The sequence below is a fragment of the Numenius arquata genome, chromosome 6 (genome assembly GCF_964106895.1).
Source record: "Numenius arquata chromosome 6, bNumArq3.hap1.1, whole genome shotgun sequence".
NCBI classification, from domain to species: Eukaryota; Metazoa; Chordata; class Aves; order Charadriiformes; family Scolopacidae; genus Numenius; species Numenius arquata.
Genome location: NC_133581.1, coordinates 39,929,764 through 39,945,693, shown reverse-complemented (window position 1 = coordinate 39,945,693; position 15,930 = coordinate 39,929,764). Strand labels below are relative to the sequence as shown.

The 15,930-nt window shown below is 36.0% G+C and overlaps 1 protein-coding gene across 2 annotated transcripts in view; it reads left to right on the top strand.

The window, feature by feature from the left end:
- The window catches only part of FUT8 (fucosyltransferase 8), a 61,191-nt gene that overhangs the window by 33,842 nt on the left and 11,419 nt on the right, over positions 1-15,930 (top strand). For both annotated transcript variants that reach the window (XM_074149124.1, XM_074149125.1), the window contains exons 6-7: positions 13,172-13,418; positions 14,656-14,832. In XM_074149124.1, coding sequence (XP_074005225.1) covers positions 13,172-13,418; positions 14,656-14,832 — 424 coding nt within the window. The remainder of the gene's footprint in view (positions 1-13,171; positions 13,419-14,655; positions 14,833-15,930) is intronic.

The window sequence follows — 15,930 nt, the reverse complement described above, 5'->3', positions numbered from 1 at the left end:
GTTTCTGGAGAGGTAAGTTCTTCTCATATATATATAAAAAAATCTTCAGAATACTGTAAAGGAAGTTGTATTTAGAAGATACCTGGTAATGTAATTGAACGTAGTGCCAACATCCATGTGTAACAAAAATAAAACTGTTAATTATATTTCTGGTTTTTTTTTTTTTTTCCTTTTTCCTTCTTTACAAAGGGTTTACTTGCATAGATCAACTGCCCGTAGCAGCACAAGTGGAGTCCAGGCTTCCCTTAACCCTGAAATAAGTTAAATTGGAGCCCAAAAGTACATTATTTGTTTTTAATTATTTTTAAATTTCTGCTGTAGCTTTTTGCTTGCTATGAAAATGTGGGTGTCCAAAATCAGGAAAAAAGTCTTTAGAGTTCGTCTTAAAAATACATTAGTTGTTGTCATAGCTACGTTTATATAATATAGGTCATAGCCTGAAAATGGTTTCTGTAGTTATTGTTTCTGTTACAGAAGCTGCTAAAAGCCTTGTTGCGATAGGTATTTTCCAGGGAGATAGTATTTGCAATCTGAATTAGGACCAATAAAATAGACAGCAATAAGGTGGAATTAGAACCAATATGATGGCAGAAAATATTAGTAGGGTGAGCAATTTTATATGTAGTGAAATCCACATGAAGACATTTAACTCTTGGCTTCATTTTTAAATATAGTATACAGCAAAATTATTCATAGTTATAATCCCATCCTGCTGCCTAGTAGCCTGGCATTCATTGCAGACAGCACAGAAATGAAGATACTTGTGAAAGTAATTTCTATACCTGGTGGGAAGTAGGATGAAGTAGTAAAACACAGAAGCAGGTTCTGAAAAAGAACAACATTGTTCTGCTCAGAGACCTGAGAATAAAAAAGAAATCTTCAGAAGGAACTTTTGCTTTGGATGCAAAAGGAGAAGAAGTGTCACAGTCAGAAAATGCCTAGATCATGTCACATTAACTTAAATGCTGTGAGTATCAACATACAGGTATTAGTTACCTCCTTAACAATTTATAATTAACTCTGTTTTACTCAACTTGTCCTTTATATGTTATTATATTATTTGCTGTCAGCAAAGGATTCCAGCAAATCACTGACAGAAATAATCATGCAGAATCAATTTAGGGGATACACAGAAAAACATGTTATAGTGGAGAAGAGTAAATGAGAGTTTTACAGAAGGAAATAGTGTCTCATAAATTTAGTAGATTTATTTGAAAGAGGCAAAAAACATGTAGGTATGGAAGACTGAGTTCATTTAATATCTTGTGCTTCAAGAAAACACATCAGAAGGCTTCCCCAGATGTAGACTACCATGAGATAGAAGAGAAGCTCCTGATGTATATAAAATTGGGTTAAAAGAAACTTCAGAGGGAAAGAGTAGAAATTAATGATTAATATTCCATAGAGAAGTAAGTCACCAGCAGAGACAGATGCAAACTTTACTCTTCAACATAATCATAAATTATCTGGCAAAGAGAGAGGATGTGAGATGGCAGTATTTCTAATGATAATAAGGTATTTTAGTTAGTGAAGGTGAAAGTTCTTTTTGAAGAGTTATAAGTGCTATAACTTGTAACACAAAGTTCACTTGTGCAATCTCAAAAGTCCCATACTACACTAAATCCATTTGTATTTTAATAAGTTCCTCATAAAATGCATCTGTGTGCTCTTCCACACTGTAATCAACTAAGCCCACAATATTGAATGTTGGTTCTGATTAAGTCTTTTATATAGCCTGAGTTCTATAGATTCTCATTTAATTCTATGAAGAATTACATTAAATCTATTCTTGATAAAGGAATGGTGTTCTTAGAGGTTGTTTTCCACGTCAGTAGCATTTTTCAGCAGGATGGGAGATAAATGGGGAATACATTGCTTTTAAATACAGCCATTGAGCAGTAAATTTTCCAGTGGCAGAAGTAAGGATGTGTATATTTCTTTGATGTTTGTTGTATATAATTGCACTATCTATCTGATAATGTTCAAGGAATAAAAATGTGGAGATTTTATACAATGCGTTCTCCTTATGTCATTGTTAATTTAGGCATAAGATTTAATGTCTTTATAAAACGTGATTGACTGATAATAGTTCCATGCATGGGCAGCACTGTAAGCAGACTGGCAAACGCTTTGTTCAATGAGAATTACTTAAGTATATTGAAGTGAATGAAAATAACCTAGAACAAGGGATTTTTATTCATGAATAAATGTGTCCACTGAAATAATTATTTTCGAAGTGGTAGGGATTTACTTCCCTACATTTCTTGATTAGGGGTAGTTAAAGCATTTCTGTCACTTTGTAGACTTCGAAACCTAAGGAATGCATGAAGGGGGGGGAATGTAGTCTTGCCTCTGTTCTCTGCGGTGGTACCAATAACTGATCACAGAATCACAGAATGATATGGGGTTGGAAGGGACCTCTGGAGATCATCCAGTCCAACCCCCTGCTAGAGCAGGTCCACCCAGAGCAGGGTGCACAGGAACGTGTCCAGGCAGGTTTTGAATGTCTCCAGAGAAGGAGACTCCACCACCTCTCTGGGCAGCCTCTTCCAGGGCTCTGCCATCCCTACAGGAAAGAAGTTCCTCCTCATGTTTAGGTGGAACTTCTTATATGCAAGTTTGTGCCCATTTCCTTTTGTCCTGTCACTGGGCACCACTGAAAAAAGACTGGCTTCATCCTCCTGACACCCACCCTTTAAGTATTTATAGGTGTTGACCAGATCCCCTCTCAGCCTTCTCTTCTCCAGACTAAACAGACCCAAGTCCCTCAGCCTCTCCTCATCAGAGAGATGCTCCAGGCCCCTCATCATCTTTGTGGTCCTCTGCTGTACCCTCTCCAGCAGTTCCCTGTCCTTCTTGAACTGGGGAGCCCAGAACTATGGCCCAGAACTGGGCCCAGAAATGTGATCACATATTTGATCACATATCTCACGCTGTTCATATGAAATACTACCTTTTGAGGCATGGCCCCAATATACTAGCAAAACTAGTACTAGTAGGTTAGTGATTAATTGCAAATTTTTCTCACAAGCGTGAAATCGTGGATGATAAATCATAGGTTGCTGAACAGATGCCAGTTTCCCATTACAAACTGTAAAACCTTTTTTGCTTAACTGTCGCTCTTTTAAGAATTGTTCCATAAGCAAAAAGCTACAAATTGGCCTAATATTGGAGTTATTTGGATTTAAGGTAACCATTCTATGCTTGAAAAGTTGCACTGTAGTGTCTACAATAGGGAAGAATACAAATGTGTTTTATGATCACATGAAAAAAATCGGTGTTTTTTGAATGTCGAGAAACAGCATTAGGCAAATTGAGAGTAAAATTACCTCAGAAATGTGTTGGGTCTCACACAATCTTTACAAAGTTTCAAATGTTAAGCTGAGTTCTTTGTTTGGCTGCATAAATTTCAATCCAAACCGAAGCATTCTCAGGTTTTTAGGGCAATTATCACCTGCATTCAAGCTTCATTCATTCAAGTTACTTTCTAATACACTACATTAGTCATTACAATGTCAGCAATGTTACGGTTAAGTAGTATTGCTTACTTTTAAGTAATCTTTAAACAGGGGTTGTCCGACCTGGCAGCTGTGGGTCGGATTCAAGTCATGAAAACATTTCATCCAAATCCTTCCTATGTCTTGAAAACAGTTACCACCGTTTCAGGTGGAAGGCACGAGCACCTCCAGCACTGTGGAGGAGCACTCCAATATTTCGGAACGTATCATTTAATATGGGCCCATCGTTTCTATGAATGCAGATACTATTAATTCTGTGTAGAGAGGCTGTAATTCAAAGCTGGATGTTTCATTCGTTTCAGTGTAACAGCTTCACCAAATCCTCAAGGGTTCTTGTCTTTTTGCATTTGAGTAATAATTAAAAAACAACTGGAAAATGTCAGCTAATTGCTCAAGATCTATTTCTTGTATAGATTCAGAATGTCATACTGAAAAGATACTTTTATTACTATATATTTTGTTAGACATGAAGAATCAAATAAGCAGGCAAATGTTACCGAATTAAAGTTTTTCCACCATGTGAAATAACTGAAAGCTATGCCAAGACTTTTAAGGCAGAAATAATTTCTTGCATTTTGTATTTCTGTTCCTCAGTCTTCAGACTCTCTGCCCGCTGATTTCTTCCTAGTGTTGTGAACAGATAAGAAATTCAAAAACCTGCGTTTTATTCCATTGATTTTTCTACCTACATTGGAAGACACACATTTATTTTGTTAACATTTCATATGAAAGAATAAATATTTAATATTCCAAGAAAAACCCCTTTGCTATAATCTCCTAGTTTAGGCACTACATGTCTATGAATGCCATCTAACATGTTTTGTAGAGAAATCATTAGAACCTCTTTTCCTTTATCTGCTATTGCATAAATCCTGGGACAAATCTCAAAAACGTAGGTATTTTGTTTGCAAAGTGCCCTTAATTCCTGTAAGAAACAGTAGTAGTTTTAAGTTTCTAGTGGTGTGCAGATTAATAATACTTTATTACTCTTACAGTTATGGAGAAAACTTTTATATTTGTATGCGAGTTATATGGGTTTTTATTGATTCTTCCATTACGTTTTCCCCTTCTTTTCTTTGGAAAATAAAGAATTCTGTCTTCAGATGATAGACCACTTCAAAATGGGCATACATGCTATGACTGAAGACCAGAAAAATTTCTTTTTCCATTATTGCAGGGTTACGCAGGGTTTTCCTTCTTTTATATTAGTAGACCATGTGAAATTGAACACATCCCTGTTTCAGTTTCTTTCGGATGCACCGTTCAGGTGAATTGTGCCTCATTGCTATGAATTTCCGACAGCATAGCAGTTTTATTCTCTGCTGTTTTATTTATGACTAACTAAAAGGTCTTTTTGTCTATGTGCACCTTGAGGGTTGTGTTTTATCTGGACTTGCATATGAACGTATTTTTACTAATTCATTGAACGAAGAGTCTTCAAAGTGTTCAAATTAGGACAAGATATGATTGAGAGCTCAAGTTATAAATCACTACCTCAGAAAGACAGTAGATGTCTAAACCCGGAGCTCTTCTCCACTGAGTGCCTGGACAGCCAAACCTGAATATTAAGCTCCATTCTCTTGACAGGTTGAAACTTCTAGGTCTCCTAAAATGTTGCCTTGAAGTTGTCTTGGTTTTTGCATGCTTATACATGCTTGTTACAGGCTCTTACATATATCCAATTAGCATACGCGTGCCAGAGATCAGTCCCTGCGGCTGCTAAAGGGTTATTATAAAAGTAAGGTGTTTATCTTCTGTTCCAGAAAAGTCAACCTAATATTCAAAGCAAGTATTTGGAAGTATTTTTAAGTATGTAGTAATAAACATTAGACTGAAAAAGAAAATAAGCTTCAGTGGAATTGTTTCAAATCAAATCCAAAATTAGTTTTACTTCAGTATTGCTGTAAAGATCTTTAATATATATTTTCCTAAGTTATCTCAGCTATCCTTATCTTACTTTTAAAGCGTCAACTCTGACTATTGTTTGCATGAATAACTAAACCTGGATAACATGGCAAAACCCCTTTGCATTTATATAAGTGTATTTGCCTTTGCAAATACATTTTATGTTATTTTCTGGTAGCCAGGGAGCTGGAGCTCTTCTTAAACAGGTACCCCTTTCATATAGGCTGTTTAGATGAAATGGGGCAGTGTTCAAAAGCAGTTTGAGTATATAAAGATAAAAGGAAAAATAGATTACTAGTAAGTTTCCTGATTTCTACTTGGTTTGACAGTCTGCTGAAAATGCCTCCACTGACTGTTGTATGAAGTCAATTAATGCAATCATACACTTCATCTGTAAAGTTTCCAGCTGGCATGCTGGGTATCTAAACAATCAAGGAAGGGAAAAATCTTTACTTCTTGATTTTCTCTCAAAGTGACATGACAATTGCCATAAAAAGCTTCTAATATTTAAGTGATGAGAAGTTTTCAGTAAAGTTAAACAGGAATGTAGGTCATAGAATCATAGAGTTGTCGAGGTTGGAAGGGACCTTTAAGATCATCTAGTCCAACCATCAACCTAACTCTGATAAAAAAACCACCACTAAACCATTCACTAAGCACTGTGTCAACCCATCTTTTGAATACCTCCAGGGATGGTGCCTCAACCACTTCCCTGGGCAGCCCATTCCAATGTTTAATAACCCTTTTAGTGTAAAAATTTTTCCTAATATCCAATCTGAACCTCCCCTGGCGCAACTTGAGGCCAGATCACCTGAGCTGACTAAAAAGGGAATAGAAGCCCTAGAGACTTCAGTAGATGCTATGGCCTTAGTTGTGTTGGAGACATAGCTATTTCAAATGTGGAAATCGATAGACTCAGTTCATGCTTTCATTAGGTCCAAGGTGAAGAAAAGTCATTGAAATCTCATTATTTACTAGGACAGTAAGAACACTGTTTTTCTAAAGTTGTGGGTTTGGTTATGGGTAGGGTTTTCAAAGAACCAGAATGACATGGGAAAATAAATACTATTGAAGTCAGTGGAACTTGTGTTACAAAGACATGTTGGGAGTTCAGGAGCTCTGAAAGTTAGGGGTTTTGCTGAAGCAGAAATAAGACTACCATCAAAGTTTTATTTTTGGGGGGCGTGAGGGAGCTGATAAAATTGTATCTTTGGCAGAGAATTATTTTAGCTAAGTTTCTTGTGATAGCAAAGGTTTTGTCATCATGCTGTATCTTTCTGTCTGCTCCTGTTTTTTTTAATCGTAAATTCTGAATATTGGATGAATTTTGGCCAAATTTGTCTGAAAGAAATAGGTCTTGTTAAGGTCTCTCAAAAGTCCTCAAAATAGGTAGCCTGGCTATGTGTGTGCAGCCGCTGAAGTCAATATTCAGGCCTACCAGCAAGTGAGAAGCAGTGACTGACTGATCACAGATGTCACTTTGCAACAGACAAACGGAGAGTGGTAGGAGACATGGGGAAACGTGAGGGTAGTTGCAAGAGTTATGAACAGAGGAGAGGAAAGGTCCCAGGAAAAAAGCCTTGGGAGTACTGGGTTGAGAAAAGCAACAGAAGACATGTTGGCATGTTTGAAAACATTTTGGTTTATTCCCTCGTGAAGCTATCGAGAATCAGCCTCTTGGGATGACAAATGGGACAACACTACCCATATGGTATATAAAACCTGGCGGGGAAAAAAAAAAAGGACTCTATTTTCAGTTTCTTTAAAACTGAATTGCAGCAAATTTATTCAATACCTGCCTGTCTTAAAGGGTTTGATCAGATAAAGGATGATTAAAGAAAGTAGTCAGAAACCAAGTTCAAAACCTTTGTATTAAAAATGTGCAAAGCGAAATCTTAAGAAAAAACCCACTTAGATATACAAGTTATATTATACATTCCCTACTGTAAAAGAAAAATAGGAAACTTTATCTCATTTTAATTCCATTTTAATTCAATTTTTAATTCAACTATGGCATAAAGTCCTTACTAGGTGACTCTAATATAATGTTCAGAAATGCCCAAAAGATAGTTATAGGAGATGCAGTCTGCATCACAGAATAGATAAAATCATACTTTTTCTTTCTTCTGAACTAGTTGACAATTCATAAGTAGCACAACACACCAGAACTTTGCATAGTTTCCATTTTTCATTTTGTCTGCTTTGTAAAGAAAAGCATTAAAATATCATTGAAGTTGATGAACCATGAACCTGCTGTCTTTGCAATCCATGACAGTAGCCAGCAAGACAATGACGAGCCTTGTGAGAATTCAGTGGTCCCTCTCACCATATCCCTATGCTAATCCAACAGCATTCCTGGTGCTCTGGCTCTCAGTCTTGGGTGACTGAATTTAGAATTGTTCACAAATTGGCAGGAAGTCTTTCAGGTTGTAGAGCTTAGTTAAGTAGAGCTGTGATTAATCTATGCAAGTTGATCAGCTTAAATAAGTCTGTATTATAAAAACAGAAAAACAATGAAGCTATTCCATTTTTATTTGGGTTTATTCGGTTGTTTTCCTAGCAACACAACCTGAAATTAAATTGAAGTTGTCATTTACACAACAGGAATGTCCTTTGCTAAGTGTTCCTTGGCGTACTTTTAAGGACAACTTCTTGAAAGAATACTTTGAAATTAGATGACAAATTTTAAAGTAATAGGAGAACGAATAAAGTGCTCAAACAAGTTTTCAGTTAACATTAACTAACAGTATTGGTTGTTACTTGAAAGGAGGCCGATATTTTTGCTGTGCAAAGTAATGAACACCCAGCAAAAACGCCCATCCAAATGCAGGTCTGAGCCAATGGTCAGAAGACAGGAAGTAAGGTAAGGTAAAATGACAAAATTCCAAAGGTTGTTTTGAGCCAAACCAACATTTTTCAGGCTTCAAAGAATTTGATATGAAAGAGATAAATAGCAAAAGTTTCTAAATGGGTTTTAAATTAGGACAAACATTACATTTGAAAAGCAGACAGTAAGTAAGATCATGCCAAATCATGAAAAATTATGTAAGTCCTGTGAGCTATAAAGTAAGTGTTTGAGGCACATTGGGATATTGCAGGGAAACTAAGTTATGCTTTTTATAACACACTCAGCTCATTTCAGTATTTAAAAAGTAATAGTGGGACTTCTGGAAATTGAAACTGTATTAGTGATCTATTAGTGATAAACATATCAAAAAAATGGTGATAAATAAGAACTAGGTGGTGCAACTGGCATGGGTCATCTAAATAAAAATCAATTTCTTTAAAAGGCTGTGATTTTCCTCGAGAGTATGTTGCTATGATAAAAGAGTGAGGGTTACCAGTATTGCAGTACTTTATGACTATTACAAAAACACTTGATCTTTTGATTACTCATTGAAGGAAAAATGGATTAAGTTGCAGCACTTTGGAGGACTATTAGTTAAGTTAACCCAAACTGAAGAAATAGCACCTGGAATCATATGAATTGTATGAAAAGAAGCTATAAATAGAATTAGAGAGGCAAATTATGGCAACTGTAAAAGCAAAATAAATCACATTGGAAGAAGTAGCTTAAAGTATTGGTAAAATATAAATGACTTACAACAACTCTGGAGGTATCTTCCAACCTGAATAATTCTGTGATCTGCTCTGAGGGGGGAATTGGACCTGATTGACATGATGATACTGTGATTTGAACTACTAACATGAGAAAAAGATAAAAGCATTAGTATGGATTATTACCTTTTATGGCTGATCTATTATTTAACAAAAAATACAGCTGGGAAGTGGAAGAACTGAAGTATTTTAAAATGTAGAGACTACATAGCTAAAAACTGAAGAAATGTGTGGATAAGATCGTTCTGTGTTTTTAACCCAATTTCACTATCTTCAGTGGAACAGCTACAATTCATATCAATCAAGAATGTGACAATGTTTTTATAATGTATATGCTTGCCTATCAATCTGACTGAGTTTTGCTTATCTACTGTATCATTGATTTTGATTGCAACCTACTTCTGAGTAAATGAAAACAATATCCTGCTATCCAAAATTGCCATTAAAGTTTATTAAAGTATACCCATTGAAAATAGGACAAGATCATTGCCTATTAAGAATCTTTCAATGGACACTGAAAAACAAAGTAAATCAGTAGGGTAACAAAGCTGTCACTTGCTTCTATGGCTGTTGCAGAGGGTTATTTACTCCTCCTGGTTACTGGTGATTTATCCTTCACTGGTTTTGTCCAGGACAAAAGCAAACACTTGCTTTGAGTTTTCCTTTTACTGATGTCTAATGGCCGTGCTTTATCAGAATTTTGTATGTTTGGATTAATTAGACTTATGCACCTTGCCCACTTCTAATGTTATGTAAACTGTTAACAAAATTGTTGAAAATAGTGATGACCATATTGATAGTTTGATTTTTTTTTAATTGTTTTCTTTAAAAAAAACCAATTACATGGGTTGTCTCAACACAACACCCTGTATGTCAGAATTATCTTGTCAGCAGTTAGTAGCTGGCAAAAGTCCTGAAGCATGAGAGGCTTCTGTGACCATTTCAAAATTTCTAATTATAACAACAACACATTCTTTGATCTGTACTTGTGATTATTTCATTTTATGACTTTCCATTTGTTACCCATACTTTCAGTGATAGTTCCCTTGTTGGGTGTCACGCTGTGTAGTTTTACAAATTAAGGAACTCTTATTTTTCTCTGTGAAATAGCCGTATGATATTTTCAGTTCCTTCTCAAAGAGTAGTTTTCCATACCTCAAAGTGCACTCATTAACACTTCACCTGGGAGTTATTTTTGCACAACCAAATTGTTTGTTTTGCCTTCATGAAATACATTTTGTTTGTTTCTGATCTTTATTCACAGCATATCTTTTGCAACTTCATTACTGTTCAAACAATGGATCACATACAGTTGAAAGCTGAAATTTGTATTCCGTTTTTTGCATATTTTAATCTAGTTTGCTGTATGCTGAGAGCTTTCATAGTTATTGCTGGCCAATCTCATTTTCTTCAAAATCTTAAGAGAGCCCCTGAAATTTTTAGAAGCGCACTGTTATCCTTTGAATGGTATGGAACAATCTGCTGGGGGCTTTTCAGGATCACAATGTGAAATAGTGGGTCAGATCACTCAATAAGCTTTATCAATAACAAGACTTTCCAAATGGCTGTCTTTACACAGCAGCATATTTTTTCAATGATAGAATGACATTTAAAAAATTGTCAGTGGTGCTATATTGAATAAAAGTTCACCTTTTTGTGTGCACCTTAGTATCTCTGCTTTTTCTCCTCAAAAGAATTGCAGCAAATTTCCTTCTCTAGCTTAAGACTGGAGTCTTTTCTCTTTTTTCTCTTGGGTGAGATTACTATTGCTTCTTTTGCCACACTGTTCCTTCCACTTCTCTCAGTTAGGGGCAAAGGGTGAAAAGGATAGAACCTCAAGCATTCTTTCATACCATTCCCAAGCTGAATGTTTCTTGTCTAAACTTCTGACTAATAAAATCATAGAATGGTCAGGTTGGAAGGGACCTTAAAGATCATTGAGTTCCAACCCCCTGCCATGGGCAGGGACACCTCCCACTAGAGCAGGTTGCTCAAAGCCCCATCCAGCCTGGCCTTGAATGTTGCCAGGGATGGGGCATCTACCACCTCTCTGGGCAACCTGGGCCAGTGTTTCACCACTCTCATCGTAAGAAATGTCTTCCTTATATCCAGTCTCAATCTACCCTCTTTTAGTTTAAAACCCGTTACCCCTTGTCTTATGGCTCCACTCCCTGATAAAGAGTCCCTCCCCATCTCTCCTATAGTTCCTCCCCTATCTGTCCCCTTTAGGGACTGGAAGGGGCTCTGAGGTCTCACCGGAGCTGCCTTTTCTCCAGGCTGAGCACCCCCAACTCTCTCAGCCTGTCCTCATAGAAGAGGTGCTCCAGCCCTTGGAGCATTTTCGTGGCCTTCTCTAGACCTGTTCCAACAGGTCCGTGTCCTTCCTGTGCTGAAAACTCCAGAGCTGGATGCAGCGCTCCAGGTGGGGTCTCCCCAGAGCGGAGCAGAGGGGCAGAATCCCCTCCCTTGACTAATACTTCACGTCTGCACCAGACGTAGCACTTTCCTGGTGGCTTCAGGCTGCTTTTCTTTATTGCAGCTTTCTGAAGACACACTATTCAAATGTTTTCCATCTTCTTGTAAGAAAACTTATGCTCAATATTTTTACTAAATTTATGAACTTTTAGTAAATCTTTGTCTGTAAGTGGGGTATAATAGATGGGAAAAACAAGAGTTGACTCCTTGAATTAAAAAGTATAATCCATATCTGCAGGAAATTCTTCTAAAAGTGGTGTTTATACAGCACAGTAATGAAATATACATAGATGTATTCTTCCAAATGTATTAAAAATTAATTGAAATATACCTGATCGTAACAACCGTTCCTTGTTTAAATAACCGTATCTCAGAGTTCCTGCTGGATTTTGACTAGCTTGGGTAGGATCATTGACGTTAATGTAGCATTCTGGCAATGTATGACTTAATCATGCAAGCGTCATATTTCTAGGACTTTGACAGAAATACACTGAAATGATTTTTAGTGCATGCAAAAGTGTTTTAACCTTAGGGACTTTTAACTGTTCTTAAAATAAGACTTGTTATCTTTACTCTGAATTGATTTTTTTCAGCCATTAGGTTTACTTGGTCATCAACAGTTATGTGAGTTTGGTTTGCTTATATTTAAAATAATTTTCTTTCCTAGCTTGTGAGCACTAAGCAGAGAACCAGCTGTCTTTGCCAATAAACACTGCACACAATGAAATATTCTTTGGAGGAATTGAGCACACTAGAAATCTTACCTGAAATGTTCAATGTTTCACAAATGTAATGTTTTGTATTATGTTGTCATGTATTATAATTTAGTTCAGTATATGAAAATAGCTTTGAGTTATCAATTATGTAGACACTTATGTTTGCGTAATTTGTAAAAACTCTTAAAAATGATTAGCAGCTGCTGAGCCTTCAGTAAAAGTCCCATCTAAAATATCTGTATATTCCACTTTAGTTAGTATTTAAAAGATAACAAATTCTTATCTGTATATAAATCACATGCTTGTATAGTGCTTGGTAGTTTTCCTTAATCTATTTAATTTGCTACTTATCTTCATAGTTTAAGTTCTTCAAGACAGGAATTGTCTCTCTGTCCTTTCTTCCCTTCTGTCAGTAGAATAGCTAATTTAATGGTTCTAATGGTGTCTGAAATGCTGGGATTTACTGCAATAACATGTATTCAAAAGAGCAGCAAGGCTGTACAGTTATTTTTTTAACAATTTCTTAGGCCTTAAAGTATTTCTTTGTTTATTTTTTAAACAAGTAACTGAATTTTAAGCATTTTAGATAACAAGTCTGTCCAAGTAAGTCTTACCGTACAGTAGTGGTGTAGTTGTATATAAAAAGGTGCGAATATATAAACAGGAACACTTTTTATATTTTATTAACTACCAGCTGCCAACAATTCAAGGACCTTCAACCTTGTTCTACTGGAGTGGATTTTTAGATACAGTTCTTACATAAATCTAGTCTGAAACTATTTATTAATTTTTTTAATGCTATTTTGAAAAAGTAGAGAAAAGGTTAGGTAGTCTTTTTGAAGTTGAAGATACAGTTTAGCTGATATCTTTGGGATGTTGCTTGCCAATAGTAAAGCTTATTAATAAGTAAACTGCTTGACTCATCCTATTTTAAAACAGGTGAGGCTAATGATAAGGATGTTCAGGTGGTGGAACTTCCCATTGTTGACAGCTTACACCCACGGCCACCTTATTTACCGTTGGCTGTCCCCGAAGACCTGGCTGATAGGCTAATTCGTGTACATGGGGATCCTGCAGTGTGGTGGGTCTCGCAGTTTGTGAAATACTTGATTCGTCCACAGCCTTGGTTAGAAAAAGAAATAGAGGAAGCCACAAGGAAACTTGGTTTCAAACATCCAGTGATCGGGTGGGTATTTAGTTTTCTTTTTCACTGTCTGTGCTTTAATATCTGTATATAGTCATTCCTGTTCATGACAAATTGTTTTATGATGGTTATCCAAAAGACTCAAGCATTTTGTGGGGAGAGCGGGTGCTTTCTAGATGAAGCTGTTATTTTTTAACTCTTGCATAGTACAAGTTGATTAAGAGTATTTCTTCAACATAGTTGTGTACCTATAGTCGGGTGGCTCAATAGAAGGTCTGCTTATATGTCCTTCCATATCTAGAAAGGTAATATAGAATTTCATTCATGTAATTACCTTACAGCTTGTATTCCAGACACTTTTCTGTCTGGGTCTTCTTTTCAAGTGCCTGTAGCCTTTATGTTTGTGGAAAAAAGGCTAAGCCTACATTTTACATGTCACAACCCACAACTAGTTTTATTGTTGGCTGCACCTGAACATGGTATGTGCCTTTCCCTTTCCTGCTGTTGTTTTCACTATTGTTGTTTCTTAGCAGTAACTACGAATTGGAAAGGTCTGTATGGGGAGATATGGGGAGGAAGAAGGAAAACACTTATGGGCAGTAAAGAGCCGCTTGTGGAAGAAAGGTTTTACTGTCACGTAACATGAAAAATGTTGCTGCTGCTGTGCTAGAGTCTGCAAATATTGCTCTCTCTGCCAGAATTTTCCTTCAGTCCTTAATCTTTCTTTTTAGGAATACACAATAGTTCTGTCCAAATATTAGTTGACTTTTGACCATGGAGTTGATAGGCCGCTTTTCCGCTCGCGGATCTGAAACCTTGTTAGTTTTCAAGCAGATGGGGAAGATGCATTTCTAACTACCTTCATTCAAACCCTGCATTGTAGTTGGTGTCCCAATATACTCGTGATGCAAATATTCCTATTTTGCTTTTGAACTGTATTGATCAAGCATTATCTAACTACACCGGGTAACTTAACCTTTTGCACAAAAGGAATACCTTGTATGCTATAATTAAATCTCCTTCATTCTCTTCTTTCAGTTATCCTTTGCCATCCTTGGAAGTTTATAATATTGCTTTCAAGAACAAACTGACAGCTAAATTTATGTTGCCAGTGTATCTGATGGACCATCAATGAGTTTTAATCCTTTCTGGTTTTATGTAGGGATTCAATTTAATATGCATTGTAAAAGCACAGGCATGAAATTTAAAGTTACAATACATAGTTTAGCAACTGAAATTTTATTTATAGATTGAGTTCCTAGTTTCTGCCTCTTTCCAGTGTTCACGTCCGAAGGACAGACAAAGTAGGAACAGAGGCAGCATTTCATCCCATTGAAGAATATATGGTACATGTTGAAGAACGGTTTGAACTTCTTGCTCGCAGAATGCGTGTTGACAAAAAAAGAGTGTATTTGGCTACAGATGACCCTTCATTGTTGCAAGAGGCAAAATCCAAGTAAGATGAATTATGTTTATATTTCAGTTTGTTCCTTCTGGCTAGCTTTACAATTTCTGACTTTTGCGTGCACTAATCTTAGTATAATTATTTTGTTATCATTTAAACAGTTAAGATTGCATTTCAGCTTCCAGTGATTTCGATTTTTCTCTCAGAAATTACCTTTTTTTGGATGATTTTTTTATTCTAGCTGTGGGATATCTGAGCCTGTCATAGAAAATCCAACTGTTCAAACCTGGAAATGCACAGCATGGATGCATTTACTCCTAATATGTCCTGTATTTTTCTGTAAAAACTCATTGTTAAGTTGCATGTTTTGCAAGGTGTCACTGAGATGACAAAACCTTCTGTTTAGTAAAATAAAGCAGATGTATATGGAAGAAAAATGTTTCATATTTAACTATATCTTTATTGGGTTATGGTGTTTATGGGATATAAACAATTTCACAGATGCTTATTGCCATGACTCTGGAAACTTTTATAAGTATTTTGGGTACATTCAGTTTAAGCGTATACGTTACTGAGTACAAGTTCACATGTTTTCCTTTTGAGTACTATTTATTTGTCTACTGAATAGCATCTGTTTCTGTTTCCAATATTTTATCTCCCTTGAGCAGAAGAATACTTAGTTTTTCATTTAAGCAAGGAAATTAAGACTTTTCAAAATCAAGGTAACTCAAAAGTGGCACATTTTTGAACTGTTTTATTCTTGGTAGACATGCTTGGAAAAATATATAAGATAACATACAGGATTACAAATTTTCTTTGACGTATACAAGGTAAGCAGAAAATGCTATTTTGTAGTAAAGGAATTTTCTACAGCATTGCAAACCTGTTTATTTCAATTGTGCTATTTCTATTTTTCTTTCGTATCTATAAAGGGCTGCTGTTTAAATTATGGAGTTTTGAAAAAACTAAATGAACATATACAACTCCAGATGATGGCAATCTAATCCTTCCTTTTTTGTATATGTAGAGACAAGAACAGTAGCAGAAACAATTATGATAACATTACATTTAAAGTGCAAATCTGAACAATGAAAAGACAGGTAATACAAGATTGAGGTTATAATATTTCATTCATTACATTGTCCTAAA